This window comes from Budorcas taxicolor, chromosome 17, assembly GCF_023091745.1.
Source record: "Budorcas taxicolor isolate Tak-1 chromosome 17, Takin1.1, whole genome shotgun sequence".
NCBI classification, from domain to species: domain Eukaryota; kingdom Metazoa; phylum Chordata; class Mammalia; order Artiodactyla; family Bovidae; genus Budorcas; species Budorcas taxicolor.
Window position 1 is genome coordinate 63,078,547 of NC_068926.1, and position 16,147 is coordinate 63,094,693.

General features: G+C 51.6%; 1 protein-coding gene across 1 annotated transcript; it reads left to right on the plus strand.

Annotated features, from left to right (window-relative positions):
* Window positions 1-691: 691 nt before the first annotated feature.
* Window positions 692-15,829, plus strand: MLEC (malectin). Its single transcript, XM_052654432.1, has 5 exons — window positions 692-1,032; window positions 7,219-7,397; window positions 8,411-8,587; window positions 8,705-8,762; window positions 10,238-15,829. The coding sequence occupies exons 1-5, from the start codon at window positions 825-827 to the stop codon at window positions 10,465-10,467; spliced, it is 852 nt and encodes a 283-aa protein (XP_052510392.1). The 5' UTR covers window positions 692-824; the 3' UTR covers window positions 10,468-15,829.
* Window positions 15,830-16,147: the final 318 nt, after the last annotated feature.

Genomic DNA, 16,147 nt, shown 5'->3' on the forward strand with positions numbered 1-16,147 from the left:
AGGCCACGCGTTTCCGTTGCGTTGGAGCCTCCTGATTGGACGGCCATCTGGACGCTACCACCAGCCCAGAGCCCGCTAAGGGGTGGGGGCGGGATCTTGTCCTCGTGGGACCCTTGCCCTGAAAACCTGTGCATGTGGCCTTTCTAGGGGAGGATGGGTTCTCTGCCTCGCGTCGGGACAAAGGTTGGGTATCAGGTCGGAAGCGTGATCATTGCTTCTCCTATTTGAGCTAATGTTCATGCCTCTCCCTGAGAAAGAAAGCGGGAATCGGAAAAGCCGGTAACGCCCCCCTCGAGAGCCTATTCGGCCCCCAAAATCTGGAGCACCGGAAGTGCTGGCGACGTGTCAGTGCGCCCTATCCTAAACCTTCCCCTCTAGGCCACCTTTCCTATTCAGCTGCGGGATTCCGGGGCCGCCTGGGCGCTGCACCCCGCCACTTCCGCATTGAACCGCCGCTTCAACCGAACTCCCAGCATCTGCGCGCGCTCCCTCTCACGCCTGATGGTTGGGCCGGCGCCTGAGAGTAGCCACGCCCTCTCCCGCTCCTGGCAGCCAATGGGCGGGAGCCTCCCGGCGGGGTGGTGGGTAATTAATGAGGACCGGGCGCTGATTGGTTACAGGGTCGTCGCCGGGGGCTGGGCGGTGGGGTAGGTTGTTCCTAAGGTGGGAGGCGGCACCCGTGGCTGAGAAGGAGGCCTGAGAGCGACATGTCCCCGGCGGCTGAGGCACAGCGGCCCGTGGCGCTGTTTTTCTGAGTCCGGGGCGGCCTGGCGGCCGGCTGAGGACGAGACTCGGCGGAGGCTGCCCCCGCTGTGAAGGCCGCCATGCTAGGCGTTCGGGCGGTTGAGGGAGCCGCCGTGGCGCTCCTGCGACTGCTGCTTCTGCTGCTGCCGGCGCTCGGCGTGGTCCGCTTGGCGGGGGCCGGGCTGCCCGAGAGCGTGATTTGGGCCGTCAACGCGGGCGGGGAGGCGCATGTGGACGTGCACGGGATCCACTTCCGCAAGGACCCTTTGGAAGGCCGGGTGGGCCGAGGTGAGAGCCCCTCGGCCGAGCCGCGGGATCCCGGGCCTGCCGTGCCAGGCGCAGCGCGCCGAGGGCTGCGGGCCCCGAACCCCTTCCTCGACCCCGGGGCCAGGTCTCTGGAGCGAAGTTCCTCTTTACAGTTTTCTCGGGGACCCGATCAGAGCCTAGAGACTGGCACTGGCTCGAAGCAACCAAGAGCCATCGAGGCAGAGAGTTGGCGAGAAGTTACATTTGGACCTCGCATCTTGTATTTTCTTAACCCCTCACCTCCAACCGCGCTGGGAAAGTAAAGTCGGGGGCGGCCTATTGCCACCTCGAGGCCTCACGGATTTTTCGGTTTTCGCTGTTCCTGGCCTGAAGGTTCTGCTCTCCAGTCAGTTTCTGGTAGATTTCTGCCGACCCAGAAATCGGCCGCTCTTTTTACCCTCTCTGCAGGAGCGGGGCTTGATTCTTAGCCAGAATGGAAAGGAATCTTCGAAGAGGATGGGCCAGGAAAGTTTGATGGTAGCCTCCTCCCCCGCCCTACCCACTTTTGGAGCGGGGCATATGTGTGCTTAAAAGTAGAAGCTTTAAGGCCCTTCCCAGAGGGTGGTTATGTCGCCAGCCCTACTGCACATGGGGCTGGTGGTGTGTCAGTAGCGTAAGGTCTGAACATTCTGCCTGTCTGTGCGGAGAGCCTACCCCTCAGTGGTCCTGAGAGGTGTGATTCCAGGTTATGGGAAAATTGCTTTTGGCTTAACTGATTGAGCAACAGTAGTTTTGCAAGAGCTGCACAGTTCTCAGCGTAAGAATTGCTGGGGGAGCTAGTTAAAAATACAAATTCTAGACCTGTGGATTAAACCCAGGTTTCTGCACCCCTGGGGCTTCTGATGTAGGTCATCTGCAGACCACTCTTTGGGAAAATCTAGACTTTGTTTCTTCTGTTCCTAGGATTGGAAAACAGGTTTAAGAAGGAAGTTCCCTGCTTCATGTGTTGGAAGGAGATTTATGCTGTCGGCTGGGTTCAGAGGCTGCCAGCTTGGCAACAGGCCATCTCCAGAAAAGTAGGAAACAGACTTTCTCACTCTTTTTTCCACGATGCCCAGATTTGACTCTTGCCTTTCCTAAAAGGTTTAACTTGGTTCTTCCAACCAAATTAATTGCCCTGGCCTGCCTGGAATTTGTTGTATGGGGGGGAGTTTATTGCTTCCATAGACGTGGGGGTGTTGGGACACAGAGCAGTTTTCCAAAGCTCCACGTTTGTCTTCAGTTTAGCTCTGGAATTTATTTAGCCCTGGCATGTAGGTCTCAGTAGCCTGGGTTCAGCTGAGTCAGGGCCCTGGTCTTCAGAAGCCGTCACAGCAGCCAAAGGCTACTTAATAGCAGGAGGTGGTTGTTATCTTCAGCCTGGACCCTTCCTCTTTCTTCATGGGTGTGGGCAGGGCGGAAGAAGCCCTTGAGGAAATTAGAGACCGTTTGTGGACTTTGCCTCTAGAGATAGCTGTGGTGAGGCCATGTACAGATGGTTCCTTTTCAATTAACAAATACCAGGCTTTTCATAGGTGACCTTATTCTCTTTGGTCCCTAGTGCAGAGGAGGGAGCTGAGACCACACAGGTATAGTCCCCAGCTACTTTACTTCCCTTATTCAGAAATCCTGGTTTTCATTTGCTGGTACCAGTGGATTTGTTTGTTTGGTTTTTTTTTTTTTGAGTCTTATCAGTAGTCAGCCAGGCTCTGTCCTTGGGTTACTGGGTCATAGTTGCAGTGCCTTTGGAAGAATTTATTGTAGCAGGTAAAAGTGTGCGACTTACCATATTACCAAAGCCCTCACTTGTTCTGGAATCCTGGCTGGAACCCTGGCACTCTAAATGGAGGTTCCCTTCTCCACGCTGGTAGTCCACTTGGGTATGAATTGCAGCAGTGTTAATGGTTGAATGAGGGTGGAGGGTGGTTGTCAGCCTTTAGGTTGTAGCTTGAGCCAGCCAGTTGCAACGTTGCACTTGGAGGGCTCCTGAGAGCAGCATTTTGCTGGCTGTAGGTCGGGCTGAGAAGTGATGAGTCTTTCTCTCTCAGAAAGCAGCTCTTTAGATTCTTTCTGTGCAGGGGAGTCAGTACCATGAAGGGAAGTGCAGCTGCTCCTTCTGTTTGGATAAGGGTGTGCCAAGTATTTGGAGACCCTCGCCGCCCCCTGCCGCTGCTAGCTGCTATTTACAATAATTTCTGTTGGAGCTGACCGACTTTATTTCTTTTCCACATGCCTGTGATGTTTCCAGCACCCGAGGAAAGTCCATTTTCGTGTTTAATGAATTCAGGTGTGTGTTGCCAAGTTAATCCAGATAAGAGTTTAGCCTGCTTTTGAACTTGCTGTCGCTCTATAGTGTCTTTGTAGTTTGGCGTTCTTGGAAACTGTGAGTGGCCCAAGGCACCTAGTGGGTTTTGCTTTCAAAGGCACTTCACATTGTGTATTGAATTTCATTTCTGCCTTGAGGATTGCTAGTGCTCGTAGAAGATGCTGACAGCCTGGGAAAGGCTTTTTTCAACCTGTGTGCTTCAGCAGACAGAGGTACCACTATGAAGAGTGATTCAGAAGCGCTCTGTGTGGGATTCTGGCGTGCTCTGCATCCTAGGTTCTTCGTAACTTGCTCTCTGTGGGTTCTTCTTGACTCTGATGGAAAAGACTTGGTTATTTGGCCTGAGGGCATAGAGGTTGGCTCGCTTTTAGGAAAAAGGCTATTTCTTCTTCATAGAAAGATGCCCGCTAATTAATTGTATGGCCTTGATGAATTTGCGTTCCCTCTCTGAGCCTTGTTTTCCTTCTTCATAAAACTTGTCATGCTTTAGGAATCAGTGACATGAGTCTGAAAATTCTCCTGTGCAGTAGGTTCAAGTGTCTGTCTTTTTCTTTGCTTGAAGATCTTTTACAAGGAATTACAAGTGGAGCAGAACGTGGCTCTGGAGGGGAAAAAGCTGGCCAGGGGTCTGAGCCCATTGGATTACTAATTCTCTAGACCTAAGGAAGACCCCGCAGGGGCTTCCCTGGTGGCAGTGGTAAGGAATCTGCCTGCTAATGCAGGAGATGGAGGTTCGATTACTGGATCGGGAAGATCCCCTGGAGAAGGAAGTGGCAACCCATTCCAGTATTCTTGCCTGGGAAATTCCATGGACAGAGGAACCTGGTGGGCTACGGTCCATGAGGTTGCAAAAGATCCAGACAGGACTGAGCAATTAAAGAACAACAAAGAAGACTCTTCCCTTTTGGCAGGGGAAGGATTTGGCTTTGGGGAAATAAGAGCTTGAAAGATAATGTGAGAGAGACACTGCTACTTCTGATTTGCTTAAGGCCAAGGGATTTGTTTAAAATTTTCTTCCTGTACTGCTTGGTGGCTCAGATGGTTAAGAATCTGCCTGCAGACTTGGGTTCAATCCTGGGTTGGGAAGATCCCCTGGAGAAGGGACTGCAACCCACTCCAGTATTGCCTGGAGAATCCCATGGACAGAGGAACCTGGCGGGCTACAGTCTGGGGTCACAAAGAGTCAGACATGAGTAAATGACTAACACTTTCATATACTGCTACCATAAGAGGCCAGTTTCATTTGCAGGCCCTCCTAGGAGCAGTTCACTGGCAGAGAATTTAGGTAGATGATAGCCCATTTTCCAGGTGAAAAAACACCTAGAGACAACAGCATGTTCTACATCACACAGTAGGTAGCAGAGCCAGAGTTCAGATCCAGGCCCATCTTCCCCGCAAACCTGGGCTGAGTTTTTCGGGTAGCCTGGTGACTCCATTGTCTAGAGCTAAGAAGCTGTGGGCAGAGTGTGGACCCTCTGGCCCCCTTCCATCTTTGGTTAACTGTCCGGCCTCTGTCGGGCTAACTCGAAATTTTAATTCCAGCTGCCATTGTGTGCTCCCCATGTTCACTTCACTGTTACGGTAGCCATGAAGGCATAAAGGCTCAGAGGGGAAGTTGCTATTGTCTCTCTTGAGACTTGGGCAAATTCAGCTTTGCATGTGGCACATTTCGTGGGTAAGCCACTTGGAAAAGCTTTTAAAGGTAATTCCAAGATTGTTGAGTAGTTTCTTGCTCACACGGCTGAGTTTTCTTAGCTGTGAGACTGAGACTGCCACAGATGATGTTACCATCAGTGTCTCACTTTTTCCATGCTGGAAGGGGGGAGAATAGATTCTCCACACATGCATAAGATTTTCTGGGTCTCCGAAAAGCAAATCGAGTGACCATTCCAAATTTGTAAGGATCACGGTCCTTGTGAAAGAGGGAGATTCTTAGAACTCAGTTGGAAGAGGATTGGCAATCTTTACATCTTTATAGGTTTGTGGTCTGAGCCTGGGGGATGGATCTGGGGCAGTTGGCAGCGCATCCTTTGTAGAGCTACTCAGCACCCCCCGCCCCTTTGATTTTCAAGGAGAAATAGGAAGAAAAAATGTCTGGAGACAAAAGTGCAATGAGTTTCCTGTTCATTGTCTCATCAGTCCATCTGATCTGGCTGCTATTCACTTACAGGAACTGTTAACAGTTCTGTTTATTTTTCTGGAAGGCTTGACCTCAGCCACTGGATCTTCTAGTTACTCTTTTACCTCCCGTGGAGATAAAAGATCCTGTCTCTTGGAGTCTCGGAAGATAAAGCTGCCAGGGTGACAGCTCTCAAACATCACCCTGGGGATCCAGGTGCCAGATGTCTTCAGAGCCACCGTGTGAAATTGGAAGGTGGTCTTGACATCTTAGCTCCAAGACTCCTCCTCCCAGGTGAAGGAGAGACTAGGCCCGTGAACCAAAATCACTGCCAAGTCTGTGGTTTGGAAAGTAGATGGATAGCACTCTGGAAGGCATAGCTGTTCACCTCTGGGCCCTGAGTGTGGAATCATCTTTGAGGAAGGACCTGGGTTTCGTTTGTTGTGTGGGAGAAAGAAAAACATACACAGAGTCATCTTGTAAGATTGGGAGCAGGCTGAGGGCAGTAGAGGATTTTGACTCTTCTGATACCCACCCACAAGTAGAAACTTTATTTTTACTCTGCCCTCTTCCTCATCTGTTTAAAATGGGAAAGGTGGCTCAGTGGTAAAGAATCAGCCCACCAGTGGAGAAGCAGGTTCAATCCCTGGGTTGGGAAGAGCCTCTGGAGGAGGAAATGGCAACCCACTCCAGTATTCTTACCTGGACAGAGAGGAGCCTGGTGGGCTAGAGTCCGTGGGGTTGCAAAGAGTCAGACACGACTGAGTGTCTGAGCACACACGTGCATGCATTCCTCATGTCTGAAATGGGGAAAATGGCTCCTTCTGGACCTGGGAATCTGAGGCCAGAGGTGCGACGGGACCGTGGACCATTTTCCTTCCCTGCTAGGATGGCTCTGGCCCTGTGGAGAGGGGCGTGTGACTTGACTGTGCTGCGGGCATCTCCTTTGTTGCCATTTGTTTGTTCAGTGGATCACACTGAGCGCGCTGATGAACGTGCCCAGGACAATGTTAGGTGCTGGGGATACAGCGGGAATCTTGTTTCTTCTTTCAGTTTGTCTGGGGGAATGTTGGAGACCACGGGTGAGGTTGAGTTCTGTGAGTCTGTGGAAAGTAAGGTGTTAGACCCAGAGGAAATTAGAGAGCATCACATCCTCTTTTTAACGACCTTGTTGCTTTTGACCAGCCCTGGAACTTTTTGGATGAAAACGTTGTAAAAAGCAACGAAAGCTTCTTATTTGCAGTAAAGACAATGAAGAATGACTTTCCCAGCAGATATCCTGTTTTTTTACTTAGACTGAGCTCTTCCAAATGAGGGGGAAAAAATTCTTTGAACTTAATCATCTTGCAGTGTTCCTGGCCATCCCCCTGCTTTTACGAGGTTTCTCTGAAGCCCAGCAGCTGTAGGGCAGTGCTTTGTTGTAATAATGAGTTAGACTTGTTCCATTCCCACCACTCTGGATATAGCTGGGGAAAAGTCAATTTCACGAATGTTTGAAAGTTTTGCTGTGAGGGTGATGGGAGCTTGTTGGGGGTGATTTCTGTGTTGGTTTCTTTCATATTACTCTTCCTTGGCACAGCTACCTGACTCCTGCCTTTGTGGCTGGTCTCTTTGGAGCCAGGTGCAGTAGGGGAGGGTTATTAGCTTTGCCCAGGGAAACACCCCTGGCCATTCTGGGGTCTCCACTCTGCTTTTGTGTTTGTTTGGCCTCTGATGTGGTTTCTCTTGGGTCTTTTGTCACCAGCCTCTGACTATGGCATGAAGCTGCCAATCCTGCGTTCCAACCCAGAGGACCAGATCCTGTATCAGACGGAGAGGTACAATGAGGAGACCTTTGGCTACGAAGTGCCCATCAAGGAGGAGGGGGACTACGTGCTGGTGCTGAAGTTTGCCGAGGTCTACTTTGCGCAGTCCCAGCAGAAGGTGAGGCGGCTCAGGCCCCCACTTGACCAGTGGGACCTCGCCACTCTGGGAGAAAGCTCCCAGAGAATGTGGGTGCTTAGGAGGGGGGAATAATTGAAGTTTGAGGAAAAGCTGGGTTTTCTTTTTTAAGGTCACGCCACGCAGCTTGTGGGATCTCAGTTCCCTAACCAAGGACTGAACCCCAGTGAAAGCCCAGAATCCTAACCACTAGGCCACCAGGAAACTCCCAAAGCTGGGTTCCTCTTGCCCAGCTGTGTCCCATAACTACGAGGCTGCATTTGCCTTGGGGAGACAGAAAGACCCTGATGCTGGGAAAAATTGAAGGCAGGAGGAGAAGGGGACGACAGAGGATGAGATGGTTGGATGGCATCACCAATGCGATGGACATGAATTTGAGCAAACTCCGGGAGTTGGTGATAGACAGGGAAGCCTGGCGTGCTGCAGTCCATGGGGTTGCAAAGAGTCAGACACGAGTGAGCGACTGAACTGAACTGACAGAAAGCAATGCCAGAATCTAGATCTTAGCAATTAACTAATCTTCCTAAGGTCCTCCTGGTTATAACCTCTCCCTTCTTGGTTGTCTGCACCTTCTTGTTTTTCGCCGTGGTATTTTCCTGTTCCTTCTTCTGACTTGCCTTCTTTCCACCTTGAGCTTTTTGTTTGCACTCTTTGTTCCCAGTTAGCAACCTTGACAGTGAAGGAGTGTGCCTTTGGTTCGGCTCAGGTAGAGGTCTCTCGCCACCCTGAAGTCTATCCAGCCCTGCCTGTCATTCCTTGAATTACTTTTGAACCTGAAGCCCAGGCGGGTGCCTAATGTCCAGCTGCTGAAGGCGTGTGAAGCAGATGGTTTTTTGTTTGTCTGTTTTGGCTGTCTCGAGTGGCACGGAGAACGTGCCCTACCAGGGATCGAACCTACAACCTGTAGGTTAGAAGCGCAGAGCATTAATCACTGGACCCCCAGGGAAGTCTGAAGCAGGTGGTTTTGATGCTGTCTCCTTGTCTCATCTTGGCAGGTATTTGACGTGCGGTTGAACGGCCACGTGGTGGTTAAGGACCTGGATATCTTTGATCGCGTAGGGCACAGTACCGCCCACGATGAGATCATCCCGATGAGCATCCGGAAGGGGAAGCTGAGCGTCCAGGGCGAGGTGTCCACCTTCACAGGCAAACTCTACATCGAGTTTGTCAAGGTAATGCTCCCCTTCTGCCTCCTTGCAGCCGAGGACGAGCTCAAAAGGATGGGTACCAGGGGCAGGGGGAAGCTGTTTGCTGCTGTGTGGGGGTGACTGCTGTTTCCCTTATTTTAGGGATACTATGACAACCCCAAAGTCTGTGCACTCTACATCATGGCTGGGACAGTGGATGGTAAGTTGTATTTCTGGTCTGCTTTTTTAAAAATTATTTATTTTTGGCTGTGTCGGCTCTTCATTGCGGTGCGGGGTTTTCTCTAGTTGCGTCAAGCAGAGGTTCCTCTCTAGTTGTGGTATGGAGGCTCCTCATTGTGGTGGCTTCTCTTTTATGGAGCACAGTCTCAGGTACTCAGGCTTCAGCAGTTGCAGCCCAGGTGGGCTCAGTAGCCGTGGCTCCTGGGCTCTCGGGCGCAGGCTCAGTAGCCGTGGCGCAGGGGCTTAGTTGTTCCCCAGCACGTGGAATCTTCCTGGACCAGGGATCAAACCCATGTCTCCTGCATTGGCAGGTAGATTTCTCTACACTGAGCCACCTGGGAAGCTCCTCTGATCTGCTTTTTGACGTGGGCTGAAGGATATGATTGAGGGAACCGCTAGAGTTGATTTAGCTGATCACTGTTTGGAAAACACTAACACTTAAAGCCTTAATATGAGGAACCCCGAGTCAGGTAGCCTGGGCTGAAGTGTAGCAAGCATAGTGCTAGCCCTAAGCTTTGCAGCAGGGTCTGTGTTCAAATCTTCCTGTCACCATTTAATCAGTGAATTAGTTTTAGACAAAAGTCCTTTTAACTGCTCTGTAAATTGGGACTACGGGTGTGCCCTGACCCTTGTAGTCATTTGGAATTGCCTAAACCTCACCCTTATTCTGTTTCTTTGACATCTATGAATGAGGTGCAGGGCAGGTAGGTAGAAAGAAGAAAAAAGCAGAGGAAGGGCCCTGAGTGTTTGGTGTGCTCTAAGAGCACAGTGTCTCTGGGCTGCACTGAGCAGAAGTTCACTTAATGTCTCCTTGTTCCTGGGATCCAGCCCAAAAGTGCATCTCTTTCTTGGGGTTGAAGGTCCTGGCTGCCAGCTTTCCCAGGCTGGTTTTTGCCGAGAAGGCGTCTGTCTCAGTGACTTTGCTCCCCCATCCCACCTCCATACCTTTCCCCACCTCTTCTGGAGGCGCATCCCAGAGGATGTCTTACTCCCAGACTGATGGGTAAAACAGAATCCCTTGGGAGGGGACAGTGAACGGAGCGGGAGGGTGTGCAGAGAACCCAGAACTCCATGGATCAGCTTTTCCTCGGTTGCTGTGTGCATCAGAAGGGAATGTGGGGTTGGAGGAGGGAGCAAAGATTTGAAAAGGTTAAGCTTGGGGTGTTGGGTCAGTGTCCTCATCCAGTCTGGTTCTCTCCAGGCTTTAAAGAAGTAGGACAGGGAAGGGAGACAGGAAGCCTCTCAGGGTGCAAGACTTCTACTCCGTTTTAGTTAAATCTCAGAAAGACCCATGTTTGCAGCGATCTGCTCTTCTCCAGGCTGGGAGCTGGGGCTGCTCCTTCCTGTGGATCCTGCTTTAGGTCATAGGGTCTCTGGTGGCTCATTTACTTCCCTTAAGGGCCTCATTTAAATGCTGTGAGTCTTACTTAAAAGGTGTTCTTGTTCTCGTGTCAGATGTACCAAAGCTGCAGCCTCATCCAGGACTGGAAAAGAAAGAAGAGGAGGAGGAGGAGGAAGAATACGATGAAGGGTCTAATCTCAAGAGACAGACCAATAAGAACCGAGTGCAGTCGGGCCCCCGCACGCCCAACCCCTACGCCTCGGACAACAGCAGCCTCATGTTTCCCATCCTGGTGGCCTTCGGAGTCTTCATTCCAACCCTCTTCTGCCTCTGCCGGTTGTGAGAACCAATCACCATCCTGAACAGGTGGAGGAGTGTGGGAAAGAAACCGAACGTGTTGGTTTGGGTTTCTGTTTTTTTATAGTGATTAACAAAAGCAAATGAGAACACACACACACACACACACACACACACACAATTAAAGGAGGTGAAAGGAGGCAGAGTGACTAGAGAGCAGCCCTCGTCCACCGCCTGGCCCCAGACCTGCTCTAGTCCTCGTCCTCTCCCTGGGGCGGCCCCCAGCTATCTCTTTCCTCCCTAGGGTGTGCAGGGTAAACTGGATCCCACCTGGCCAAGGGTCTTCGTCCAGTGGAAGGGACTCTGCACTCAGAGCTGACCTGGTTCCTTTTTTTTAGGTTAGAAATTAACAGCAGGGAAATACAATCTTCTTACTCCAGAAGACCAGCGCTGGGAGTTGGGTATGTTCTGAAGTGACATCCAGAGAAGTTTTCAGACGTCCTGGGATTCCAAGTGGGTGTGTGGTCTGTGTGTGTGTGTGTGTGTGTGTGTGTGAAGGTGTATAATTTGTATGATAAGACAAAAACGGAAGGGGGATTCAAAAGAAGAAAAGTCGATACTTCCTTACACGGAAGCCTGTCTGGTTTTAGCCCAGTGACGGTTCCACCTTAAGTGTTTGAGCTTTGTCATCGCTTGTCTCCCTGACACGCGCCAGTTAGAGGACTGTCTTGTATCCAAGACGATTCGTTTCTATCAGGTCCTCGAGTTGCCTGTGACTTCTTACCACAGCAGATCATTTTGATTTCAGTGCCTGTTGGGGACTTGGTTTCCTCTCTCTCTCTCATTTTTCTGAATCTGGCTCATTTGGAAATCTCCTCTCGCTCTCTCTCAACCATCCTGCTAAGTTATTGCCAAGAAGGGAAGGAGACATTGGGGATCTGGAGTTCCCTCTGCTTGAATGTCTTCTCCTCCACCACCTCACCTTACTGGTACCTCCCTCCCTGGATCTCTGAGCCAGCAGCCAGGAGGACCTGACCGAGCAGCTCTGTTACTGGCCCCTTTGTAGGGGCTCGCTGCCAGGGGACACAGAGGCTTTCCAGCCTGCAGACACAGAACACTTGACCTTAAAAGTCTCTTCTAGTCTTTGGATTGGAAAAGGCTTACGTTAGCATAACTTAAGAGCAACCTCAGAGACCTGAGCCCTACTAAGTGACTGACCACTGTTGAGAGTATCTAGTATCCGACGTTCATTGATTCCCTCCTCATCCTGCGTCACGGTTCAGCCAGTTTTGGTTTAAGGTTAGAGCTGCCCAAGGAGCTAGACTGATTGTATCTGGCCCAGTGACGCCTCTCACTGACCTTAGGAGTGCGCCCTTATGACCTTTCATTTCCCTGTCCAGGTCGCTGCCAAGTTCTTGGTGTGATGGGGCAGGAAGGCTACCAGGCAGCCCTAGTCCTGGCAGCCCCGGATAATGTCTGTCTTGAATTCCCTGTGAAAATTTTCTGCGGGAAGTGAGGCTCCCCTGTTGCCCTCCTTTCTGATCCCAGTCATCCTTTTCCCCATTAGGGGAGCAGTGAGCTGGGACCCAGCCAAGCTACAAGGAGTTTTGTGGCTGGAGAGCCGCAGGATGAGCTGCTGCTGGGGCTGGAACAGCACAGACTCTCAGGCCAGGCCCATCTTTAGAACCTGTTGAATTTTGAGTTTGTCTGGTTTCCAAGAGCTCTGCGTATTTGAACTGCTAGTTTTGGGACAAAGGAAGTAGCCCCTGGGCTCCCGTCCTGGGTTTTGGGTTCTGACCGAAGTTACTCCAGGTCCTCCTTTTAGTCCTTCGAGAGAGTCAAAGCCCTTCATTTCAGCTGCGACTTAGACGTCCGTGCTCAGGCAAGAGTCAGGCAGCTGGGTCGCTGCGGCCTGAAGCTATGACTAGAGGCGCACTTGGAGTGCTTCACAAAGCCTCCTGCGTTTCGGGGGGACGTCCTGAAGCCTCTGTCCTGGGGACCGCCTGCCTGGGGCAGTGGGCGTCCTGACGGTGGCTTGGATTCCCGTCCCATCGCCGCTCTCCTGAGGCCACTGCCCACGGGGTAAACAGGATGCGGGAGGGCTTGCGGCCGCCATCTTGCCTTGTCCATTCGTTTGCTGGGCCTCTCCGAGGAAGGAGGCTCCCCGCCTCCTCACCTCAACCCTTCCCTCCAGTGACTCAGAGTCTCAGAAGGAAACCCTGACTCCTGGGGCCATTTCCTCACGGTACTGTAAGCCAAGCAGCCTCGCTTCTGCCTCTGTTTCCCAGCCCATCCTTTCCCTGAGCTCAAGGACAGGGATGGGCGCTTTCCTCTTTGGTCGTGTCTGAAAGGAAGGAACAGCTTTCTGTGGCTCATAAAAGCTAAAGGGGAAGTGAGGAAACAGGAAGAAGTATGGCGGGGGCGGGGGTCAAGTCCCCTGTAGCCAAGCCCACCCAGCTCTCAGAGCCGCCCAGGGCTGGTCACGGTTGGCTTGGGATGCTGAACTTGAAAGCTTTTGGTTTGTTTGTTTGTCTTTTTTTTTTTGCTCCTTCAAGATGTTATAGGTACATGAAGTTTAGGTTAAAGGGGTGGGAATGGGGTACTGTTTATTTTTATTTTTTGTTTAGTGCGTGTCAAGAATTACTCTGTTGTTTATCTTTTGCTCTTTGCACTGTTTGTCCCCGCGTCTGTCTTGAGCTGGTGCTAGGGCTGAGAGTCTGCGCGGTAGGGGAGTTGCTGGCTGGGGCTGGGGAGGTGAGAAGTCAGGCCCATTAGAGGTGGGAAAGGAAAGGCCTCGACTTTTCTCTACGAGATCCACCCTCTGTCCGAGCTTCTGAGATCCTCCTCAGCCCAGCTGGCCAAAGCCAAGAGCAAACGCTAACTGAGATGAAACTCCTGGTGCCCGAAGTGTGGCTCAGGTCCAGTTTCCAGTTGGACCAGGCACAGATGTCCGTGGGAGGTGGGCTGAGCCTGCAGTGTCGCCCTGATTGGGGTCAGGGACCAGCTGGCCTCCAATCAGACTTTTAGGGGGCTTCACTCAACGCTGATGGGAACATCATGCCAGGAAACAATCTGTGGGACCCATGTACCCTAAACCAAATATGTTGTTCTGGGGGGAAGAAAAAGAAAAAACCTGTATAACCGAGAAGAAGCTGCTCAATGTTTACCTTGCGTTTCGGTGACTTGAAAGATAGTTCTCTTTGTTTCGGTGGTATTAGACTCGCAGGAGGACCACAGGGCCTGCAGGCCCACCTGTCGTCGCTTGGAGAGTGTGATCTTGTTTTCCCATTCCCACCGTTTGCCTAAGAGATACTGGCCTGAAATTGGAGGTTCATATTAGAAGTCACTTAGGCTTTGAAGAGATGGGGTAAAGTGTTTGAGTTACGTTAACCGCCCCCTTTCTGTTCCTGGGGACTGTTTAATCCAGTTTTAGAATCGCATTGTGACTTCTTTTCTTTTTGGAGAAGCTTCTGTTTTAAGGAATTTCTCACCCTTCACATCCTGCTTCTGCCCTCTCCTGGGAAGGCCTGGCCGTGGCTTTTAGGATCTGAGTTGAACTTGGGAAAGCAGCAGCAGTATTTTCCCTTTCCTAGCATTTACGCTCCACTCCCTAGAAATGGGCTCACCTTGGGAAGCCCAGGGGGAGAATCAGCAGGTTCTCCATCCTCCCTGGGGGTTGGGGAAGGACCCACCCGGTCAGCACAGTGCCTTTTCCTCTCCTGCTCTGAGCCGGGATGGGTGTTCCCACGAGATTCAGGTCTGGGCAGGAGGTCCCACTGTTCCTGCTGTGGGGCTGCCTCCCCGTCCCTTCCCTCCCTTCCCCTTTGCTGGCCGGCTCTGACCTAGTCCAGGTGTCTTCTTGCCTCGGGGAGCCTTAATGGCATCAAGTGGCAACATATAATGCTGTCCTCTGTTGTCCTCCACGCCTCTCCAGAAAGACTTAGAAGAGCAGATGAGCTTTCCAGAATGAGAGACTAATAAGAGATACTTCTGTGTCACAAAAACAACAAGGTGGGAGGGAGGGAAAGCTTAGGGCCTCCTCCTGCTGTGACCCTGGGAAAGGAGCCTAAGGGATGGTGCAGAAGTAGAACCAGAGACACCCGGGATCCATTCAGAAACCAGAGAAGGAATCTGCTCTTCTGTGGGAAGAGACGATTAGGGATGAAAGAGCTCTAAGAAAATTGCAAAGAAGCCTTAACGTTCAAGCTTCAGGGAGATCGGAGTCGTTTCTCCCTTTCAGTCCGAGCTAGGGCTCCTTCTGTATTTAGACCTCTCCTGGGGCAAGAGGGCTAGATTTCCTTGATCTGTTACAAGACTAGGTTGGCACCAATGGGTCCACTGCCCAGAGCGGGTGGTTTCTTCTCTGTTAACCTGGGTGGCTCACTGCTGATCTGGTGTGTCCTTGCCTAGCAGCCTTTGGCTAGATGGCTTTCAGCTGCCAGACCATTTGGATAAGGGCAGGCAATTTGGGGCCTGGCCAGGTTGGCAGGGAAAGAACAAGATAGATCTCTAGGACGGGTTCCCCGCTCCTGCCCCCGCCCCCCAGGAGTATAAAAACAAGGAGCCAGGATGGTGCTGGCAGCCAGGGAAACAGTAGTGCCTGTTGGAGTTGGCAGAGAGGCCCTTGGCACCTCTTGCATCCAGGCAGTCTTGTGAGACGAGGGAACGCAGCACCAGGAAAAGCAAGACTCCATTCTCACCTCTATTTTGAGCTTCAGGCCTTTATTTCAGTACGAGGAAAAACAACAACAATCTGAAGTGCGCTTTCCGTCCTTTCAAAGGACAACTGTCACGAAAAGAGGGCTGAGTTGCCAGGTGGGAGAGGGGAGTTGGCAGGGCCAGGCGGGAGGACAGATCCGGGAGTGAGACACCCTTGACTCCTCTGTTCCCTGGTGCGTCGTGATCCAGGGAATGAAAAGAAATTGGACCCTGGATCAGTCCCCTCCGAGGATTTTCCTTCCCCCAAGCTCTCCCACGCTTGGACCAGCTGTCCCTTCAGAGCTCAGGGCAGCCTCTTCAACCGTCATTGGCCTAAGCTGGGCTTGTCAGGACACCAGCCTGCCCCTCTTGGTCGGTCGATTCTGTACTAAGTGCTGGAGCCAGTGTCTGGTTCATGGTAGCCCTCGTAGCTCCTATTCTAAATGCCCATCCTCTCCCTGCGGAGGCCAAACCTGCTCTGTCTGTAGCCACAACACACATTTATAGCGACACAGCGGGGTGTGACTGAGGAGCTTTGAACCTGGCTGGCCCGGGAAAGCTGCCGGGGTGCACAGAGCTGTCTTGGGGTGTCTCCATCTGCCCCTACCCCTCCCATGCCCCAACCCAACTCCCACCAAAAAGTGGAAAAAAAAAATCAGGATGTTTTTCACTGTCCATTGCTTTGTGTTTTAATAAACAATTTGCAGTGACACTCTGTGTTGGGATTGAGTTTGAACTTGATCGCAAAGAAGTGAGGTGGAGACCCAGGGGTTCTTTTGGCTGCAAAGAGTTCTCCTGTGATGTGTCAGGGAGCTTTCTTTTCTCTTCACCAGGATGTTTGGCTAAGGGAACGAAGTTTTGTAAAATGCCGCTGGGCCTTTTCAACTGGCAGCGGCTCTCTCAAGGAAAAATAAACAATTATTTTGTTTTGTTTCCACTTTCACTGGAACACCAGGCTGGGACTCTCACTTCCAAGACACACTGAGCCCGTTGCTTCCTCCCCTTCAGTTTTCCCCTCAGCTTCCACA